This window comes from Tenrec ecaudatus, chromosome 2 (assembly GCF_050624435.1).
Source record: "Tenrec ecaudatus isolate mTenEca1 chromosome 2, mTenEca1.hap1, whole genome shotgun sequence".
In the NCBI taxonomy this organism is placed as follows: domain Eukaryota; kingdom Metazoa; phylum Chordata; class Mammalia; order Afrosoricida; family Tenrecidae; genus Tenrec; species Tenrec ecaudatus.
This window is the reverse complement of record NC_134531.1, coordinates 92,975,019-92,995,475: the sequence shown is the minus strand read 5'-3', so window position 1 is coordinate 92,995,475 and position 20,457 is coordinate 92,975,019. Positions and strand designations below refer to the sequence as shown.

The 20,457-nt window shown below is 43.3% G+C and overlaps 1 protein-coding gene across 8 annotated transcripts in view; it reads left to right on the top strand.

Moving 5' to 3' along the window:
* ARB2A (ARB2 cotranscriptional regulator A) overlaps nt 1-20,457 on the top strand; it is a 498,151-nt gene that overhangs the window by 299,388 nt on the left and 178,306 nt on the right. For all 8 annotated transcript variants that reach the window (XM_075541276.1, XM_075541283.1, XM_075541275.1 and 5 more), the window contains 2 exons: nt 8,284-8,400; nt 16,093-16,177. In XM_075541276.1, coding sequence (XP_075397391.1) covers nt 8,284-8,400; nt 16,093-16,177 — 202 coding nt within the window. The remainder of the gene's footprint in view (nt 1-8,283; nt 8,401-16,092; nt 16,178-20,457) is intronic.

Below are 20,457 nucleotides of genomic sequence, written 5' to 3'. Positions count from 1 at the left end.
TAGAAGTATGAACTGCGGGTAGTAGGTGAGACCTGAGTGTCATTTTCGTCCGAATTTCACGCTGGGCAGTTCAGCTCCCAACGTGCATGCATTTCCTTAAGCTCGCCAGAGGGGTTTGAAGGTTGTGGGAAACGGTGCTAAGCTTTGCCGTTGCAGCAAAAATGGCACTTGGCTCCGGAATAGCAGGCTATTGGGATAGACTTGTACAGAAGAAGGTTCAGGAAGAAGCCTGACGTTAACAGAAGACTGCCACGCCCAGTCTCTTCGGCGTGGCGCACGGCACCATTCTACCCCGGGGGCTGCTGTCACGGGCAGCGTGCCGCACACGAGGGGATGGGCAGCCCGAAAAGAACGTGATCGGAGCAGTGTGCGGGAAACTACCGCAGCTTATCCAACCACGTCAAGACGACAGTCAGGCAGAAGCACGAAGGGTAATTATAATCTGCGTAATGAAGGTGTGACCCGGGATAGCTTTGCCTACTTCGCAAACCTCTGAAACAACGTAATCTGCAGTCTCAACTCAAGGAGCTGTAGAGGGAGCCAGGCTGTTTATAGAGAGGGGTTTAGACGGCTTTATTATTACTAAAAGCTTCTCGAACCTCAGCTGTGCTATTACAGTGAGGATCCATTCATGCTCATACAGTAGTAATGATCCTCACACTTATCAATGTATACCAGTGTCAGATCCCAATCGGTAGGAAACATGCATTGTTTGATTTCCCTTTAGACTCTTCTCCCTGGTACAAGTGACTCGCACTCTGTCACCCTCCCCGGGCATGCGTGTGGCACGTGTCAGAATGGAAAACCAAGGGCATGGCTTTAGCTGATGGAAGACTTTCAAACATTCCTCTTTAAATAGGTGTTATATGTACAAATGTAACGAAGGGCATGCGGGCACATACGCAAACCCTTCATCCCACCCGCACAGCCCCTCCGGGAGGCAGGTCCCCGTGGCGTCTAAGATAAGCAGAACTCAGGCGAAATGCCCTTAGTGCTGGTTCACAATTTCGGGGGAAATGAAATTATCCTTTTTCTTTTCCATGTGGGAGAAGCCAAACCGATTCTGGGTCTACTTCTCCTTTATGTTGTAACTGTTAAATTCCCAAAGCACAGCGCCCTGAGCGGGAGGTGTGAAGCTGCTTTCCAAGGCTTCAGTGTAGAACATCCTCAGACCGGTCGTGTGTCCTCACCTCCAGATGCGTGTCTTCTTAGCTAGGACAAGTGGGGATAACGGTTTCTTTTTCTTTGACTTAATTTAGTTCGAGAAGGATTTTTTACGTTATTCTTTGGCTAAAATAGCTCACAGGAAACTCCATGGAAGGGGGTGGGGAGCATTACCACAGACAAAAAGTAAAATAAATAAACATTAAGGAACTTTGAGAGTAGCACGTGCCCTTTGGATTTGACCAGGTGGTCCAGAACACAGTACGTACATCATTGAGAGGCCTCGGAGCAAGCTTTGTGAGATACGTCGCTAGGAGAGGCCACAAGATTTCCAGAGAACCTTGCGGGAACTACTCTCGAATGTGCATGGCGGGCGGGTGACTGCTGACTGGCTCGCCCACACTTCCTCTGTGGCCGGCATCCTGCCACACAGTCCTACAAGACTAGGATCAATTCACCTGCTTGTCACAGTTCTGGGGGTCAGGGGCGGGGGTATCCATCCTGGCATACTGTGAGATAAAAATGATCCTACAAAGGTTTTCTCCCCCTCGGTTTGAACCCCATCAGAATATTAGATAATAAGATGGGCATCCATGTATGTGCTCTATACGTGTCCTCTCTTTTGAGGAATTTGGTAATTGGGGGCTTAGTTAAACTCTTCTCAGACTGGGAAAGGCTGCTCTCAAATAAAATCCAGTAGTGTCTGTTTCCTTCGGATTAGGACCCGGCAGTACTATTCCCACCGCGCAGCGAAGGAACGAGCAGCTTCCCTGTGCTGAAGGTAAAGTGAGCGCACTCGGAAGAACTAGGAGGAATTAAGAGCAAACAGAAGCATCCAGTGGCCGGATCAATTGTTTTGTATTCTTCAATCATCTACATGACTTTAAGAAAAACCTGATTTTCCCCTTACCGTAGACATTTATCTTAGCACTATAATAGTAATTTTAGTGAGCTCAATTTCTCAATGGCGAAGCACTCAGCAGCTTCTCAGAAGGTGGTCACTTGAACCCACCAGTCACTCCAGGGGGAGAAGACATGGCGGTCTGTCTCCACGAAGGTGTACAGCCTGGGAAACCTTCGGCGGAAGTCTGCCCTTTACGGTCACCGTGAGTCTGAATCGGCTGACTGGCAGTCGGGTTGTGGTTTTGCTGTTTCCCACTTAAATTGACATGTAGGGATTTGGTGATCTGGATCCCCCTTTGTCAGATTTTTGAGGTTTTCCGAAGTAATCTGGCCATGGTGACGCATTGTTCCAGACGCTGTGGCTGCCCCGCCGAGCCTCCACTCATTGCTTGCTGTAGTTGTCGTCCATCCAAGATGTGTTTCTAAAACTCTTGATTCCTACTGTCAGTCTACCCCATCCTTGTACCTCACCAGCATTTTTAGAAAATCAGATACTTTTATTGATTATCACAATCCATATAATCATCAGTTGTGTCAAGCACATTTGTACATGTGCTGCCATCATCATTTTCAAAGCATTTTCTTTCTGCTTGAGCTCTTGATATCAGCTCTTAATTTTTTCCCCTCCCTCCCCCCACCCTCCCTTATGAACCCGTGATAAGTTATAGGTTATTATTTTTTATCCTACATCATCCTCTGTCACCCTTCGCCCATTTTTCCGCTGTTCATCCCCCTGGGAGGGGATTATAGGTTGATCCTTAAGATCGAGTCCCTCTTTCTCCCCGCACCTTTGCCTTATTTTCCTGGTATCTCTATTCTCATTGTTTGACCTGGGGGGTTACCTGTCCTGGACTCCCTGTGTTTCGAGCTCTTATCTGTGCATGTTCTGGTCAAATCCGATTTGTAAGGAGAATTGAGGTCATGATGGTGGGGGGAAAGAAGCATTGAGGAGCTAGAGGAAATTTGTGTGTGTCATTGATGCTATACTGCCCTCTGACTGGCTCATCTCTTCCCTGTGACCCTTCTGTCTCACCACCGTTTTCCATCAGTGCTCCTTCACAGTGAAGGCAGTGAGGGAGGGAACCCAAGCCAAGCAAAATGCAAATGTTCCAGACAAAAATCATGCTTGCAGGTAGACCATCCAATAGTACCAGCTTCTGTTGTAGCAAGGATCAGCTAGGTGAATGTTCTGGAATGCTAGTCTGTCGAGATTGTTACCCATTCCCAATTCCACTAATCGCAACGAGTCAGATATTTCTAATTCTTTGTTTCTGGGTCCATTCATGTGGAGTTCATGGGGGTCCTCTGGAATTTGGACAGTCTGTGCCTCTGATAATATATATGGAAGTGAAGTCTGTAACGGGGAAAGGGGGTGTCATGGCGGACTTCTTGTGTTTTTATGTGTGTAAAGAAAAGTTGCACATCATCAGCTAGCGTGTTGATCAAATCTAGTGACCTGTTGACCAGGTTGAAGACAGACCAGAGAGTCTCTTCAGGATCCAGCCAACTCTGTGTTCACAGGCTGGTAGAACTTTCCTCCTGATTTTCCCTGTGGACACTTATTACTTGACTTGAATCGATCGCATTTCACAAATGGGTCTCAAAAGTCAGTGCCCTCTGTGATATGTATGAGTCTGCATCTGTTAATACCGCAACAGAATTCTGGGAAAATATTTTATTTTATTATTTTTTAAAATCATTTTACTGGGGGCCCATACAACTCTTATCACAATCCGTACATCCATCCACTGGGTCAAGCACATTTGTACATTTGTCACCATCTTCATTCTCAAAACACTTGCTTTCTACTTGAGCCCTTCATCTCAGCTCATTTTTCCCCTCCCTCCCTCCCTGTACCCCTCCCTCATGAACCCATGATAATTTATAAATTATTATTATTTTGTCATATGTCTGATGTCTCCCTTCACCCACTTTTCTGTTGCCCATCCCCCAGGGAGGGGGTTATATGTAGATCCTTATAATCAGTTCCCCCTTTCTACTCCACCTTCCCCTTCCCCTCCTGGTATGGCTACTCTCATTATTGGTCCTGAAGGGTTTATCTGTCCTGGATTCTCTGTGTTTCCAGTTCCTGTCTGTAGCTGTGTACATCCTCTGGTCTAGCCACATTTGTAAGGTAGAATTGAGATCATGACAGTGGGAGGGGAAGAACTAGAAAAAAATCGTATGTTTCATCGTTGCTATACTGCACCCTAACTGGCTCGTTTCCTCCCTGTGACCCTTCTGTAAGGGGATGTCCAGTTGCCTACAGATGGGCTTTGGCTCTTCACTCCACATTCCCCCTCACTCACAATGATATGGTTTTTTGTTCTTTGATGCCTGGTACTTGATCCTGTCGATACCTTGTGATCACACAGGCTGGTGTGCTTCTTCCATGTGGGTCTTGTGCTTCTCAGCTAGATGGCCACTTGTTTCTCTTCAAGTCTTTAAGGCCCCAGATGCTATCTCTTTTGATAGCCGGGTAACATCAGCTTCCTTCACCACATTTGCTTGTGCACCTGCTTTATCTTCAGTGATTGTGTCAGGAAGGTGAGCATCATGGAATGCCAGTTTAATAGAACAAAGTGTTCTTGCATTGAGGAAGTACTTGAGTAGAGGCCCAAATGTCCATCTGCTTCCTTAGTACTAAACCTATGAATGTATGCACATAGGTCTATTTCTCCGTCTTCATATATTTTTACATATGTACATGTCTGTGTTTAGACCTCTATAAATACAGGGTAAATATTTTAAAATGCAGAAATATTCTTTGAAAAAATGGGGCTGGGGGGGAACCTTGTGCTTATTTTGTAACATCAGCAACTGTTGCTATAGGGCAGGGGTCCACAGCCTGTGGGTCACGACCCCACTGCGGATGGAACAACCCTTTCAGGGGTCACCTGACACCATTGGAAAACACATATTTCCCGATGGTCTTACGAACCGAAACATTGCTCATCTATCTGTCTGTGGGCAGGTCCGCCCACATGCAGGTACACCCACATATGAGTACCCAGCATAAAGACTGTGACCCATGCTACCCCATGCTTCAAGACAAAATTTCATTTATTTGTCATTAGAAATAAATGTTTCACAATATGGAATTACATATTGTTTTGTGATTAATCATTATGCTTTAATTATGTTCAGTTTGTAACAATGCAAATACGTCCTACATACCAGATATTTACATTACGATCCATAACTGTAACAAAATTACAGTTATGAAGTAGCAATGAAAATAATTTATGGTTGGGGGGTCACCACAACATGAGGAACTGTATTAAAGGGTCATGGTATTAGGAAGGTTGAAAACCACTGTTCTAGATCTCGAAACACATTGCTATTAAGAAAATGAGAGTGAGAACAGAGAAATGATTCATGACCCAGACAAATTCACTGTTGACGAAATATTATTTAGTGTTGGTTTAAATTTTTATATTCTAGTGCCAATGTGATCCGATAAGAATCTTTTTTTAAAATAAAATTGAGAAGGTAACATACTACTTGATAATCAAGGTGAAATATTTAATTAGACCATTTATGCATTTGAAGATATTGTTGATATTATAAGGTAAACTTCTGCAGTAATATTATAATGTCGAGACTAAAATTGATTTTAAGATTTTAACATTTTATAAGCTGAAAACACAGGGCACAAAGATTTCAGTGGCCGAAAAGCTGCTGGGGCAATATTAGCAGTGAAACAGATTTCCCCCGAGGTACCTAGTGTTGAATGCAGTACCACCCTGGAGAGTACCGGCGGCACAAACCGCGTCAGCTTACTCTATCAGTGTGCATCCCAAAATGACTGTCTACAAAAGTTTTAGCAAAAATGTATTATTTTCCACCCGAAAAATAATAATACCCCTGTGGTTAGTTATAACACAACTCTATGCTAAGTGACCTTTTGAACCTTCTGATGGACTCCGGGCAGGGATGTCATTAGCATGCAGTTCCATTGGCGCTCTGCAACGTGTGATTCCATCTGTGTGCACATGCGCACTCTACAAGTGGACCTGTTGGTGGTGTTTTTCTAGCTGCTGATTCTCTGCTGTTTTAGCTACAAGACTGTGGTGATTAATATGTATGAACCATTATAAAAGGCCTTTTAGAGACTGGAGTAGTAATCGAAGAAAAAGGAGGAAATTAAAAAGGTTACCGCTTAGTTACAAATGATATTGTATGTCAATGTAGAAATATTTTACAAAGTAATTTTGTTAGTATTCATGTTAACCTAAGAAATATCTCATTTAAGCCATGTATAGTTACTTACCAAAATTGAAAGTAAGCTTTATTCAGAATTCTATATGGTCTGGGACACAAGGCGGGTCTGTGAGAGGGAGTGACCGCAATGGGGATGCCGACCGAGTGGTAGCACTAGTTCCATGATAAGGGATATACATATGCAGGACTTAAAGACATTTAAGAGAGAGGGAGAGAGAGAGAGAGAGAGAGAGAGAGAGAGAGGTGTTTAATTCAGAATGCCAACAGGCATCATTTGGTGTCAGACGCATGGCTTGCAGTGTTAGCTATAATATCTGCTTTCATGAGCCTTTGTAAAGCACAAAATTATATTTTTGATAAGGCAGTTTGTTGAGGGGAATAACAAATGATAGAGAAATTTCTCTTTTTCTTTGATAGCGTAATTTAGAAAAAGCAAAGCCATCTGATGTCACGAAGTAGGATATTACTGTATTACTGTGAAATTCTAGAATGCCATCTATTGTGTTTTTTTTCTCCTCTTTTCTTTTTTTTACATTTTATTAGGGACTCATACAACTCTTATCACCATCCATACATATACATACATCAATTGTATAAAGCACATCCATACATTCCCTGCCCCAATCATTCTCAAGGCATTTGCTCTCCACTTAAGCCCCTTGCATCAGGTCCTCTTTTTTTTTTCCCCCTCCTTCCCCTTTCCCCCCTCCCTCATGTGCCCTTGGTAATTTATACATCGTTATTTTGTCATATCTTGCCCTATCCGGAGTCTCCCTTACCCCCTTCTCTGCTGTCCCTCTCCCAGGGAAGAGGTCACATGTGGATCCTTGTAATCAGTTCCCCCTTTCCAACACACTCACCATCCACTCTTCCAGCATCGTCCCTCACACCCTTGGTCCTGAAGGTATTATCTACCCTGGATTCCCTGTACCTCCAGCCCTCATATGTACCAGTGTACAACCTCTGCCCTATCCAGCCCTGCAAGGTAGAATTCAGATCATGGTAGTTGGGGGGAGGAAGCATCCAGGATCTGGGGGAAAGCTGTGTTCTTCATCGGTACTACCTCGCACCCTAATTAACCCATCTCCTCTCCTAAACGCCTCTATGAGGGGATCTCCATTGGCCGACACTTGGGCCTTGGCCATCTATTGTGTTTTTCTGTAGTTTCATACTAAGATTTCTTCCATTTGGGTCGCCCGTGTTGCTCGGTAGATTAAAATGCGTCTCTGTTCCTCTGATACAGAACTATCAGCCTCCAGCGTCTTTATCTTGCAGGCCACTAATGAAGTCCTTAGTATGTCCAAGTTAAGCTACTGCTTTTCTTTTTCTTCTTTTTTTAAGAAATCATTTAATTTTATAGAAACAACATTCTCTAGAAAGAAATTAAAGGGCAATCACTTATTGACATGCACAAATATAATAGAAAGCGAAGAGAAAGCTCTTAGTGGTCTGAAAACGCCAAGAAACCCATGCACGCAAGCATGGTGAGGAGCAGGCTGGCTCCGCGGCGAAGTCCGAACAAGGTGTCTTTCTGTATCGGCGTGCTACGTCCTGAAAATTGCCAGAAGCCAGTCCTACGTCGCAAACAGTGACTCCTGGGCACTGACTTCCCTGAAGCGCTGGAGGAGGAAGTGGTGGAACACACTTGTAAAAGAGAAACTCCGGGGTTCCTCCTTTTGCCCCTGTGATCCCGTCCATCCTGGAATTGTCAAACCACATGGAAAATAATGGAGCTGCGTAGTTCTAAGACTTACATAGCATCTTTCCAAAGGAAATATTAGGCCTTTTCACATCTCTGGATGAGAATAGGGTATGTTTTCAATGTAGGGAAGAGTATCTTTGAAGCAGAGATGCATATTGCGCTTTCATTTTTGGTATAAGAGTATTATTACCTATGACTAAGCAGGCTGCAGCCAGGATGGGGGAAGATACATATATCTATGTACATATGTACACATAGCCAATATTTTCTTTTTTTCTTTGTTGAAACAGATGATTCAACGAGAAGCAGCTGTAAAAAGCAAGGTGGCGGCTGTGGCATTGACAGACTCCGTTCACAACGTGTGGCATCAAGAAGCTGGCAAAACCATCCGAGAATGGATGAGAGAGGTGAGACTGGATTTTGTTAATGCTGAGATGAATAGGTATGAGCCTTTATGTCTCAAGTCCCCGCCAGCTGATCGCCCCTCCCACCCCCATTCTCCATTTCTAGAGGCAGAACATTTAGAGGGGAAAGAAAAGACTGGACATGATTGAAATAATAATAGAAAATCCTTCTGAAGGATAATTTTTGAAAGCCTTTTTCCCCCTTGTTATAGAAATGCATGCATTTCGTATACAGCAGGAGCTTTGGCAAAAAAAAAAGAAAGAAAGAAACAGTCTCCGTGTTAGATTTTTATTCCCTGATGTTTAATGTTTCCACCAGCTATTTAGCCTTGGTGCTGCTTAATTACGGAAAGAAGCTTATACACACACCGTCCTGTCCTTTTCTCTTGGCCTGCTGGCAGCGTATGCCACTCCTAAATGGGCTGGCTCACTGCTGCCAGTAGAGGGAGAAACAAAAAGCTGAAATCTTGTTGAGCCAGAGACTTGAGCCTGGAGAACCCCCAGGACTGGCTATGGTCCAGCCTCCGGGGAGGAAACCTCCTCGCACTTCTGGAGCGTTCACACGCTGAAAACTCACAGGGACATTTCGAACTTACCCGCTTTGTGTGCTGAGATTGGTTTTTGTTTACTTCAGCTTTTTCAATATTTGGTCCATTATCTCTTTCCTTGCTTTAATAAATATCTAGTAAAAATTTCCTTTCTTATTTCATTTTTCCTTCTGATATTATAAATAATTGCCATCAGTCTCCCCATCCTATTATCATTGTTTAATGAAGAACATACTTAAGCATTTGTTTCAAGGATCTAGCCGGCCCAGGTTTTATTCATGGAAGGCCTGGGCATTTTGCTCAGGCCTTGACTAAATAGATGGAAGGCTAATGCTATATAATTCCACAATGTTAGCATAATCTCCCCTAATCTGTTAGGCCTGGTGAGGCCATTCTCTCTGAGAGAAATCATTTTTAATTCTGCACAAGTCCAGACTATTTGTACTACATCCACATAATGATATGAAAACCTATCAAGATGTATTTGGGGGTCTTCTCTCCTGCATTTATGCTAACCCCCAAGCGTTCCTGACCACAATCTTTAATATTTCCCCTTTCCTGGTGCATCTCCACCCTTGATTACCTTTTCCACAGGCCTGGACTTTTTTAACAGAAAGCTTGCTTTCTTGCCTGTACTTTGAAATTCTATTTTTCTGTCCAAATGAAGGTGTATATGCCTCCCAACATCATCTCCTTGGAAAGGCTCCTAAGCGAGCTGTTACTAGCGCTTTCCCACACAGAGCCTAGATGAGAGTCAGCACGGCTCCTAACCTGCAAGCTGCCTTATTTACCTCTTTACAGAAAACATCGGTAATAATACAAATAACACAAAATTCACTTCGATGACTTTTTATAGCGCAGACTGGATTAAAAGTCCCCTTCAAAAAAGCACAATATATTATTTGTACTTTTTCCCCCATCTGCTTGAAACAGTCACTAGTTGAATTTCCCTGAACTTAACCAAAACTGCCATTATTTTTTTCTTGCATATTATTATTTTTCGTGAGCATAGTTTTTATAAACAAGCGGCCATCTAGCTCAGAAGCAACAAAGCCCACATGGAAGAACACACCAGCCTGAGTGAGCGAGTGATCCTAAAGGGATCAGTTATCAGGCATCAAAGAACAAAAAATCATCATATCATTGGCTGCACACCTCCATGATAGGATCGCTGAAGACAAATGGGTGCATAAGCAAATGTGGCGTAGAAAGCGTATGGTGCCCGGCTATCAAAAGAGATAGTGTCTGGGGTCTTAAAGGCTTCAAGATAAACAAGCGGCCATCTAGCTCAGAAGCAAAAAAGCCCACATGGAAGAAGCACACCAGCCAGTGCGATCACGAGGTGTCAAAGGGACCAGGTATAAGGCATCATGCAAAAAAAAAGAATATGTGTGTGTATGTGTATATATATATATATATGTATATATATACCACATTGAATGAAGGGGGAAGTGCAGAGTGGAGACCCAAGGCCCAAGAGTCGGCCACTGGAGATCCCCTCATAGAGGGGCTTAGGAGAGGAGATGGGTCAGTCAGGATGCAAGGTAGTACCGACGAAGAGTACAGCTTTCCCCCAGATCCTGGATGCTTCCTCCCCCCAACTACCATGACCCGAATTCTACCTTGCAGGGCTGGATAGGGCAGAGGTTGTACACTGGTACATATGAGGGCTGGAGGCACAAGGAACCCAGGGTGGACGATACCTTCAGGACCAAGGGTGTGAGGGTGATGCTGGGAGAGCGTAGGGTGAGTGGGTTGGAAAGGGGGAACTGATTACAGGGATCCACTTGTGACGTCCTCCGGATAGAGCAAGATATGACAAAATAACGATGTATAAATTACAAAGGGCACATGAGGGAGGGGGGAGCGGGGAGGGAGGGGAAAAAAAAGAGGACCTGATGCAAAGGGCTTAAGTGGAGAGCAAATGCTTTGAGAATGATTGGGGCGGGGAATGTATGGATGTGCTTTATACAATTGATGTATGTATATGTATGGATTGTGATAAGAGTTGTATGAGTCCCTAATAAAATGTACAAAAAGAAAAGGGAAAAGAAAGAAAGAAAAGAAAATGATTAGGGCAAAGAATGTACAGATGTGCTTTATACAATTGATGTATGTATATATATGGACTGTGATAAGAGTTGTATGAGCCCCTAATAAAACGTTTAAAAAAAATTAAAGGGTTTATTGAAGGAACAAAAAAAAAATTTATAAGTGCACTGGGATTTTTTTTAGATGTGTAAAAAAAAGCAGTCCAGTTCTTGGTACTTTAAAGAGATTCATTACACCACATTGCTATTATTTCTGTTACCCTTTCACACCCAAATAATCTAAAGCATGTAAAATGTATTCTCCCTTGGGTGATGAGATCATTTTCATATTCAGATAACTTCCAATGGGGACAAGGACTGACTTGTGACCACCCTCTGTGACTAAGTAGAGCTTCCCCATCACGTTGTCGAACCTGTTGTCTTCATGGGAGCAGGTTCCCAGGTCTTTTCTCTCTTGGAGTAGCTGGTAGATTTGAACCTGTGACCTTTTGTTAAGCGGTTGGGCGCTAAGCCATTGTGCCACCAGGCTTCCTTTCATTCACTTGCTAGGTAAATCAATAATTGAGAATCTACCGTGTACCAGCAAGGACCCCTGGTGGTAACGTAGATTATACATTGGGCTGCTAGCCACAAGGTCCCCACTGTCCTGCAGGAGGCAGGTGGAGCTTTCTGCATCTGCAGAGCATTTCCAGTGGCTTGCCCATTGACAACCTCAGGAACTCACAGGAACAGTTCTAGTCTGTCTGATAGGTTGCTACGAGCGACAAGTAACTCGATAGCAGTGAATTTGACCATGTACCAGGGTCTGTTGGCCAAGCCACTACATCTTACAGTCTTGGCCGAGCCGCTTCATCTTCCTGGGCCTGTTAGATAATTGTGAAGTCGAGACAAGCATTCCAATTCCGTTTGCTTCATGAACCATATTGTGAAAACCAAAGGGATGGCCAAGAATAAAATGCCTTAAAAACTAAAAGAGTAGGGAAGGAAGGTAGAGCAATGGGCTGGACTATTGGCGGGGGGCTGGCAGGGAGCTAACAGGGATGGGTACACGTCAGTAATAAGTGTGCTGAAATTGATGGTCAGGAGGCTGTAGCTTTTCTGGTCATGTTTGATCAACCGAATTGCATATGAGAGGAATTACTGAGAGATGAATGACGGGTTAACATAATAGTGGGGTAGGAGGGGAGGGAAAAAAGAGAGAACGAAAAAGGAGAATCTACAGTCTATGGTAGGCTACCTGGCAGTGACCGACCTGTGTGCGACCTCCTGGGAGAGATTTCTCAATCCGGTTCTGTTGGTTTGGAAAGATAGCGTTCCGATTCCCCAGCACTCCCCCTTCCTTCTTGGTATTGTCATTCCGCAAGAGTCCCTGAAGAGCAGCTAGCCTTGGATGACAGAGAAAGGGCTTCTTGTCTTGAACAGGGATGACGGGATAAGGGTGTGGTGCTGTGCGCTGATCACACTGCTTCTTCTACCATCTCCTACCCCAATTTCATTTGGAATCCGCTCAAAAACTGGAGAACCATCATAGCTACATGGGGCTATTATCCAAGTCGCAGTGGCTTGTTCTCTTGAAAGCTGGCTCCATTCTTTCACCAAACAGTGCTTCAAAGCTTGGAAGCTGCACCATGATACAAAGCGCTTACCCCTTCCTCTCGTACTGACCTAAGTGAGTGCATGTGTTTTCCTGACATAACCGGCCTGTGGAAGCCTCCAGTCGGTCTAGATGGACAGTTGTGTGTAAGAGTTCCCCAGCCCTCATCTGTCACCTCGACACACCTCCATGTAGCTCTGAGTGTGGACCCTGGAGCCCAGTCTGGGGAGCTGTCATGGTCTGCCCCACGAATGGCCATCCCCTGACGCAAGGTTGATTTGCAGCTCCGGCAAATGAAATCAAGAAAAATAGAAACCTAAACTTAGCCAGGGCTGTAAACATTTCCACAGGGCCCCAAATCTCTTGTGCAAAAAAGGCTTACCACCTGGTTTTCTTTTTTAACATACTGTACTAAATTCTAGGGTTTTTTTAAATAACAAGTTTTGATTCATTTTGTGTCTACTCAAATATCCTCAACCCCAGGTTCAAATGCCTGCGGGCTGCTCTCAGCAGTGAGATTTCACAGCAGGGAAATGTTACAACCACAGAATCCTGGTGAGAGCATAATCTCAGTGTTTCAGACGTGTACACTAAATACACTTAAAGAAAACAGTTGTTCCCTTAGCTTTAGTTTTCTACTTTTCCCGAAGACCCAGAGAAATTCTAGTTATGTGACTTATTGCTGTCTTCTAGCTCTGGCCAAGCCCTTGCTTCTCTGAGTTTAGGTAAGAGATGAGAGGGACTGCCTTTGAGGCTGGAAGCTGTTGGCGCCCTTGGCACTTCTTGGACACTGTATGCCTGGGTGCTTGCTCAGGGCACCTTAGGATGAGATCGCCAGGCTCTGAGAACACACTGCAGCATATTTTGGGTTAAGCAGGACTTTCTGAGGGGCTGCTTACAACCACAGTTCATCATGAACTTGTACTGCAAGAACTGGGGGGGGGGGCAGGGGGGAGCAAATTAAGACCTTGAAGGAAGACTACAATAAGCATTAGGAACAACAGCCGAAGAGATCTGTTTTCTAAATTATAGAAACACGTACAAAGTAGGGTTACGTTAGCTAAAATGAAGTTTCATGTGTAATGGCATATGTCTTTCTTGTGCTCTTTCTTTCATATAATTTTTCAGGGTGTTTATGATGTTTTCTTTCATTATACACGATCACATGGCAGACATATTTTTATTTTGCTTTGCCCAGTGAGGTGAAAATACACACTCCTACATGTAGACACACATATCTATATTTTTATACTCTTGAAATTTAGAGTATCCAACCTTCAAAGTTCCACCGAAGCACTTTGTCTCTCTAGACAACTTCCAGACAGACTGAGTGTAACTAGAGGGCCTTTATCTCCTGTCTGATCTTTATTGGGGAGCCAAGCATAAGCCAAAATCAGATCACATAATCATTACATTGCTATCTTTATTTTGCCTTAAATGTTTCAGTTACAGGTGACTCTAAGAGAGCTCGGTTTGTTCCGCCTTTTAAAGTCAACAGTAAAAGGGAGGAATATAATTAATCACCTGCACACTGTGATAGTGTTCTTGCTCTCGTGATTTGCCATCCCAGCTTACACCGACCCAATAGCCTCTGTTTCATGACTAACAGAAAGATCCAGTAAGACATAGTTTTACATATGTGAAGTGTGGGTGAACAGTATTAAGACTGACATATCACCTGGATAATAGCCGACTTTCATCAGATTTGGAGGTACTAGTAGGATGAATAATAATTAGCATATATACCTAATCGCTGCCTGTCTGTCTGTGGTGCTAATTGCTGTCATTGAAAAGACTGAATTGTTTAAGAAAAAGAGAGAGAAAGAGAGTCATTCTTCATTGAAGCTATCTCCCTGTATCATTGGGAGCCTATTTTTAGTACCTATAGAAGTCATGATTTCTTGAATTTATTAGGGGCTGTGAAGAATGATAAAACAAATCATCCATTTACATATCTTGACACTGCTTTGGAGAATACTTATTTCTTACAAGCAAGTGTCACATTGTATATAAAAGCTGGCTAATTGTGTGCTAATCTTCTGCATTATCTGAAACTCTCTGATGTGGTATTCTATCAATAGTAATATTAATTTTACTTATTTTAAATGTATGAAATATCTTCTAAAACCCTACTTCTTTTATAATTTCTGCTCTCTTACATTGTGTAATTTTGCATTCAGCTGCTAATTAAGATTAGGAGTGCATGTTATAGAATACATATCCACTTTAAGCCGTCAAGCTTTTGTGATACATGAAAATACTAATATTTTATCTATTTTAAATGTAAAACGAGAGAAGGCCTTTAGGAACATTACTAGATGTTGTGTTTGTTTTTATGTTGTTTTTTTTCTTTTCCACACAGTTCAATGATTTCATTGATCTACTGTTTCTTACAAAAATCGGCCGTGCTTTGTGAACTTCACTTTCTCATCTCGCACAGCAACTCTTCCTTTATGCTTTGCCTGCTCTCCCTGGTCCCAGAACAGTAGGGTTGCCTTGAAAACTCTATTCAAAAGCCATTCCGCGGCCTTTATTGGTGGGGACTGGGGCCTTTGAAAGTCTCTGCTCACTGCCACACAGCTGACATCTTCTTCCAGACAGAATGAATTAAGGAAATACAATAAGACACTTGATCTACCAGTCAAGGATCTTCCCACAGTACAGCCGGATTCCATGGTGCACACCCAGGGCAGCAAGCATCTAGAAACGCACAATACATGCTGGTTGACCAGAACAGCAATCCGCGATTCTGTCCAACATGATGGATGGGATGATTTCTTTCTGAAAAATCTGGCTGGAAATTTAGAGAGAGAGAGAGTATGTGTGTATTGAGAAATTATCACACACACACATATTTATGAAGTCAATCACAATTTTAAAAGCCAGACTTCAAACACAGATGTAAAATGTATGGAAGGAATAGAGATCTTTTTTATGCATCTGAGTTGTAAATCATGTTTGCCTTAGAGACTGGTCTTTACTATGGAAGGCTCCGTGTCCGCAGAAGCCTCGCTGCAGTTCACCAGGTTGTGCCTCTCTTGAGCTGTTTTGCTATGGTCTACATTGTACAGGGTTTAATAGACGCTAAGAGACAATGTGAGTGTATGGACTAATTTCTAAGGAATACATGGAAAAGTCATTTCTAGTATGGCACATGCGTACAGCTTAAAATGTCATTCTGCCATATGATTAAATTAATATTTATTGTGATCAATTTCTTTTGATTAGAATATATTACTCTTTGGCTGTCTAATTTTTTTATTTAGAAATATACCGAACAGTTCACGGAAAATGACCTTTTCCCAATATGAGCTCAGATGATTGGCTGAATTGTAAAAGACGAACCTTTTTGTGTAGTTGTGTTGGTGCTGAGGGTTTGCCTTAGAAAATTAAAGTGTGTGTGCACTAGTTGATCATAATGAATACATTAATTTCTGCAGCTTAACAAATTTGGTCTTGGTTTAAATTGTTTCAACCGAGAATTGTCGCTATTGTATTACAGAACTGTTGCAACTGGGTGTCCAGCTCAGAACCATTGGATACATCTGTGGAGTCCATGCTGCCTGACTGCCCTCGAGTCTCAGCAGGTGTGTGTTTGATGCGCAGGGTCTGGTTCGTCGGGTGAAAACATGTTCCAATAAAAAGCATTATTTTATTTTGTGAATCAAGTATGCTATTCTGACTTGAAAACCAAATGAACTTTTGATAAGGCTCACATGCACTATCAAAATTTCAGTAGTTTAAAATGGTTATCCACTAATCTCAGCAGGACGAGTCGTTAAAACAGTGTCAGGCTAAGATGATGGTCGCTGTTAGAATTTGGAGAGATGAGACAGACGTGAGTGAACGGTTGACTCAGACAAGGACTGGGGAGAGGTATGGATGTCCCATGAGACTGATCTTGATCTGTGTTTCAGTGCTAACTCAATGTTATAGGAACAGTAAATACAGTGAGTTGAGAGGTGTTATAGATTGCTATAGCCTATAATATACATTTTGAATGGTATTGAAAATACTCTGCCTGGACCTTGGCGGATGGAGAGCTTTGGGCCTTGGAAAGTCCTAGTGCACTGTAGAAGAGCGTGGGCTTCCTAGTCTGGAATGCTAACGAGAGCAAACCACCGGGCTTTTTTTACTACTGAGCAACCGCTTGGCTCACACTTCAGACCCCTCTGTTAGCAACTACATGCGTAACTACTGAACCACCAGAATGCCTCCCTGTCATCGCAGCTGCTGTTTATTCTGCCTCCTTCCACGACCCAGCCCTGTTCCCATTGTTCTCCACCACCATCTGAGCTCGCTGCTCCTGGGAGAAGGATCAAACACCGTCATTCCGACGAGTCCGGGCCTTTGGAAATTTCATGTTAATTAGGTTGTTGTCATTATCTATTAGCTGCTGTCACAGGCCGGGAAGTATTAAAACGGTGCTTCTCAACCTTCCTAACGCCACCACCCGTAATACCTCATGGTGTGGTGACCCCCCAACCATAAAATCATTTTCGTTGCTACTTCATCACTAATTTTGCGACTGTTATGAATCAGGCGACCCCTGTGAAAGGGTCATTCGACCCCCAAAGGGGTAGTGGCTCACAGGTGGAGAACCACTGTATTAAAAGGCTCTTCTGCATTACCTGCATACTGTCTAGTCCTCCTTTCCTCACGGTTCCACTCAACTTTCCATGGGTAATCGCGGCCACCCCCGCCAGGCATGTAATAACACCCTTCTCTGTCCCCATAATTCACAAGGATAGGGACCCAAACTGGCAAGTTGGCAGTTCCATCTCCCAGTTCAGTGGAATCGTTGCTGTGTCTTCTGATGGAAGCATTCCATCCTTTGAAAGTAAAACTTCTTGACCAGCAAAGCCTACAGTCAGGGGAGGGGAAATGGCCGTTTTGCCAGTAGACATCTAAGATCATGGTGAGGAGAACAGCAGCTCCCAGGGCCACTCGTTATTCTGCGGCAGCTCTGGACGAGATGGCATTCTATATTAAACACTGACTTGGCGTGAGTACCACACCCTGGGAGACGTTGATTCCAAGCCCTCCCCCAAGGTGTTGGCACCTATAAAGAACCCTAAGTGCGTCTTCCAAAGGTCATTCCACCACTCTGTCATGCTGCTGTCTCCGAATAATGGGCCACATCGGAAGATGAGTGCATGTTGGCAGACCTTGGACTCTCTCTTGTCCTCTCTCTCGCTCTCTCACTCTGTGTGAGCTGCTCTATGGAGAGACCCATGTGGCAAGCGCCTAGTGTCTCTGGCCAAGAGCCAGCAAGAACCTGATGCATGCCATCAGCCTTGGAAGGAGATCCTCTCCCAGATGAGCCTTGAGATGGACGGTAGCCCCTGCCAACGACTGACTGCAGTCTTTGAATGACCCTGAGCTGGAGTCACCTGCCAGACCATGCCCAGATTCCTGACCCACAGACACTGGGAATGGTAAATTGTTGTTTTCAGCTGCCAAGGTTTGGGGTGATTTATTGCACATTAGTACATAATTAATACAATGTGCTTCAACTTCAACTCTGGTGGTCTCTCAAGCTTCAGTAGAAAAACATCGTAACCTCTTCTGAGACTGACGCTTGATGAGGCTCTTCGGAGCTCTGATGCGTGGGGCTTAAGACACTTTTGCTAAGTATCCTGTACGGGCTGCCGTAGAGCCTGTTCCGACTCATGGGGACGCATGTGCAGAAGAGAGTTGCTCCATCGGGTTTGAGGCCGTAAGCGTTCAGAGCAGGTCACCAGACTATTTCCAAGGCATCTAGTGGCCCTGGGATCCCGTTCTTTAAACGCTGTGCCACCCAGAAAGACCCACCAAGACTTGCTCCCCAACTGCAATGTGGGCTTTGCTGTGCCATTTATCAGACAGAAAGATAATTAAGCTTCCTCTTTATACAAATCCTCCATCTACCTGTTTCCTTTTACTGTCCCCTCAAAAAGATGTTGCTCAAATTGCTTCACTTATAAATGATTGTTACCTATGACTATATAATCTAAAAGGTAAGTATAAACAAATCTTAATGGTACTTAAAATGCCATTGATAATTCTTTTCAGTACAGTTGTATTGTTTTACTTTTCTGTGTGAAATCGACTGTACTACTTGAGAGCTTGGAAGAGTTGGCAACGGTGCATCTTACACTAAAGTGCAGTGTGACTCTTCAGTTATTAGCTCGTGAATGGTGGGTGTTTGAGAGTGTTTCATGGGGTGTCAAGTGGCTGGTTCCCCATTTCTTTCTATTTGTAGTGTAAAACTAGAGTGTAGTGGGAGCGAGAGGGTGGTTGTAACTAATGAGAGTCTCTGTATTTACTAAAGGTGTGCTGGGGGCACGGTGGATTAGACACAGACCCTGGCTGGGACCCACTGGTGGTTCGAACCAAGCAGCTGCCCCTCAGAGAATGAGGCGGCTGTCCGCCCTGCTGTTTGCGAAGCCTATATGGGGTTGCTGTGGGTCAGAATCAATTCAATGACAGTATGTGTTGGGGGGGGGTGTTGTTTATTGATTTGTAGGTTTGTTTGTTTGTTTTATAACTCACAGATTGTTTCTTTGTAGGTTTGGGTTTGTTTTTTATAACATGGCAGTAATAAAGACCTGTCTGACATAGCTTATAGACATGTAATAGGGACACATTTTTTCAATTACCTGGAGAATATTTTCAGTTCATCAGAAGGATGGTATATAAAAATATTATGGGGTACTACTGCATGTTACAATTACATATAGGTACACACTGGGCTTTAGTCCTCAAGGTCAGCAGTTCAAAATCACCAGCTGCTCTACAGGGAAAGGATGAGGCCCTCTACTCCCCTAAGCAATTACAGTCTTGGAAACTCAAGGACCTTTCTACCCTGTTGTACGGGGTTGCTAAGAATCAGCTTCAACTCGATGACAGTGAACTAAGATTTTTTATTTTAAGAATTTGAGGTTATTGCTTATTTTAAGCTATTGCTGATTATTCTCATTCTAGAGAGGTGAAAACGCATTTGTGGAAATATTCTCCTTTCTATTATTCTTGCCTCTAAGTCTTTTTATAAACTTGAAATTACATATTTACTCAGATTTTCCTATATTCCCTATGACCTTGACAAGGGTCACAAAATATTACACAGAAAATAGGGCCACAAGAAGCTAGACAATATAATGAAGAAATCAAAAGGAAAGCTCAACTAATAGACGGGAGAAACACGTTCAGCAGAACATAGAAATCTGGAAACAATGAAGCCAGAAGAGGCATTGGGGTCGCAGTCAAGATAAAAGGAGAAATGATCTTGTGTGGTGTACTGTTCCCCAAACAGAGCTAATATAATTTTTGACTCTGTGTGAGGAGACATTCCCTGAGGGCAAAAAAAGCAAAATATAAATGTTTGAAAACAGACAAGGTTACAGAAGATTGCTATCTTCTAACTTCTTAAAAGTCTGAGCACAGCTTGTTTTGACTGGCCTGTACCAGGTGGCAGCTCTTTTTCAGACCGGTGCCAATTATTTTTATTTTCCCTATAATGGTGTTGTAATTTTTTGCGATATCTTACATAATCTAATGTATCCATTCCCATACAATTCTGTTGCTCCATCTCCTCTAGAGGGGTTATACGGTCACCAATGCTATCAACTCCTGCTCCCCCCTCCCCTCTTCTCGTTCCCTCAAGGGACCATTGCTCCTTTTACTTTCTCTGAAGGGTTACCTGACTTGGCTTTCGTGAACTGAACCATCTTTAATATACAAATGAACATACGCAAATCTAACACGATTAATGAGGTAAAACAAGCTAAACCATAATAGTAAGGGGAGGAGATATTAGCGAGCTAAGGGATTGTTATGTGGTTCATCTGTGCTACCACACCCTGGATTTATCATCCCTTCCAACAGG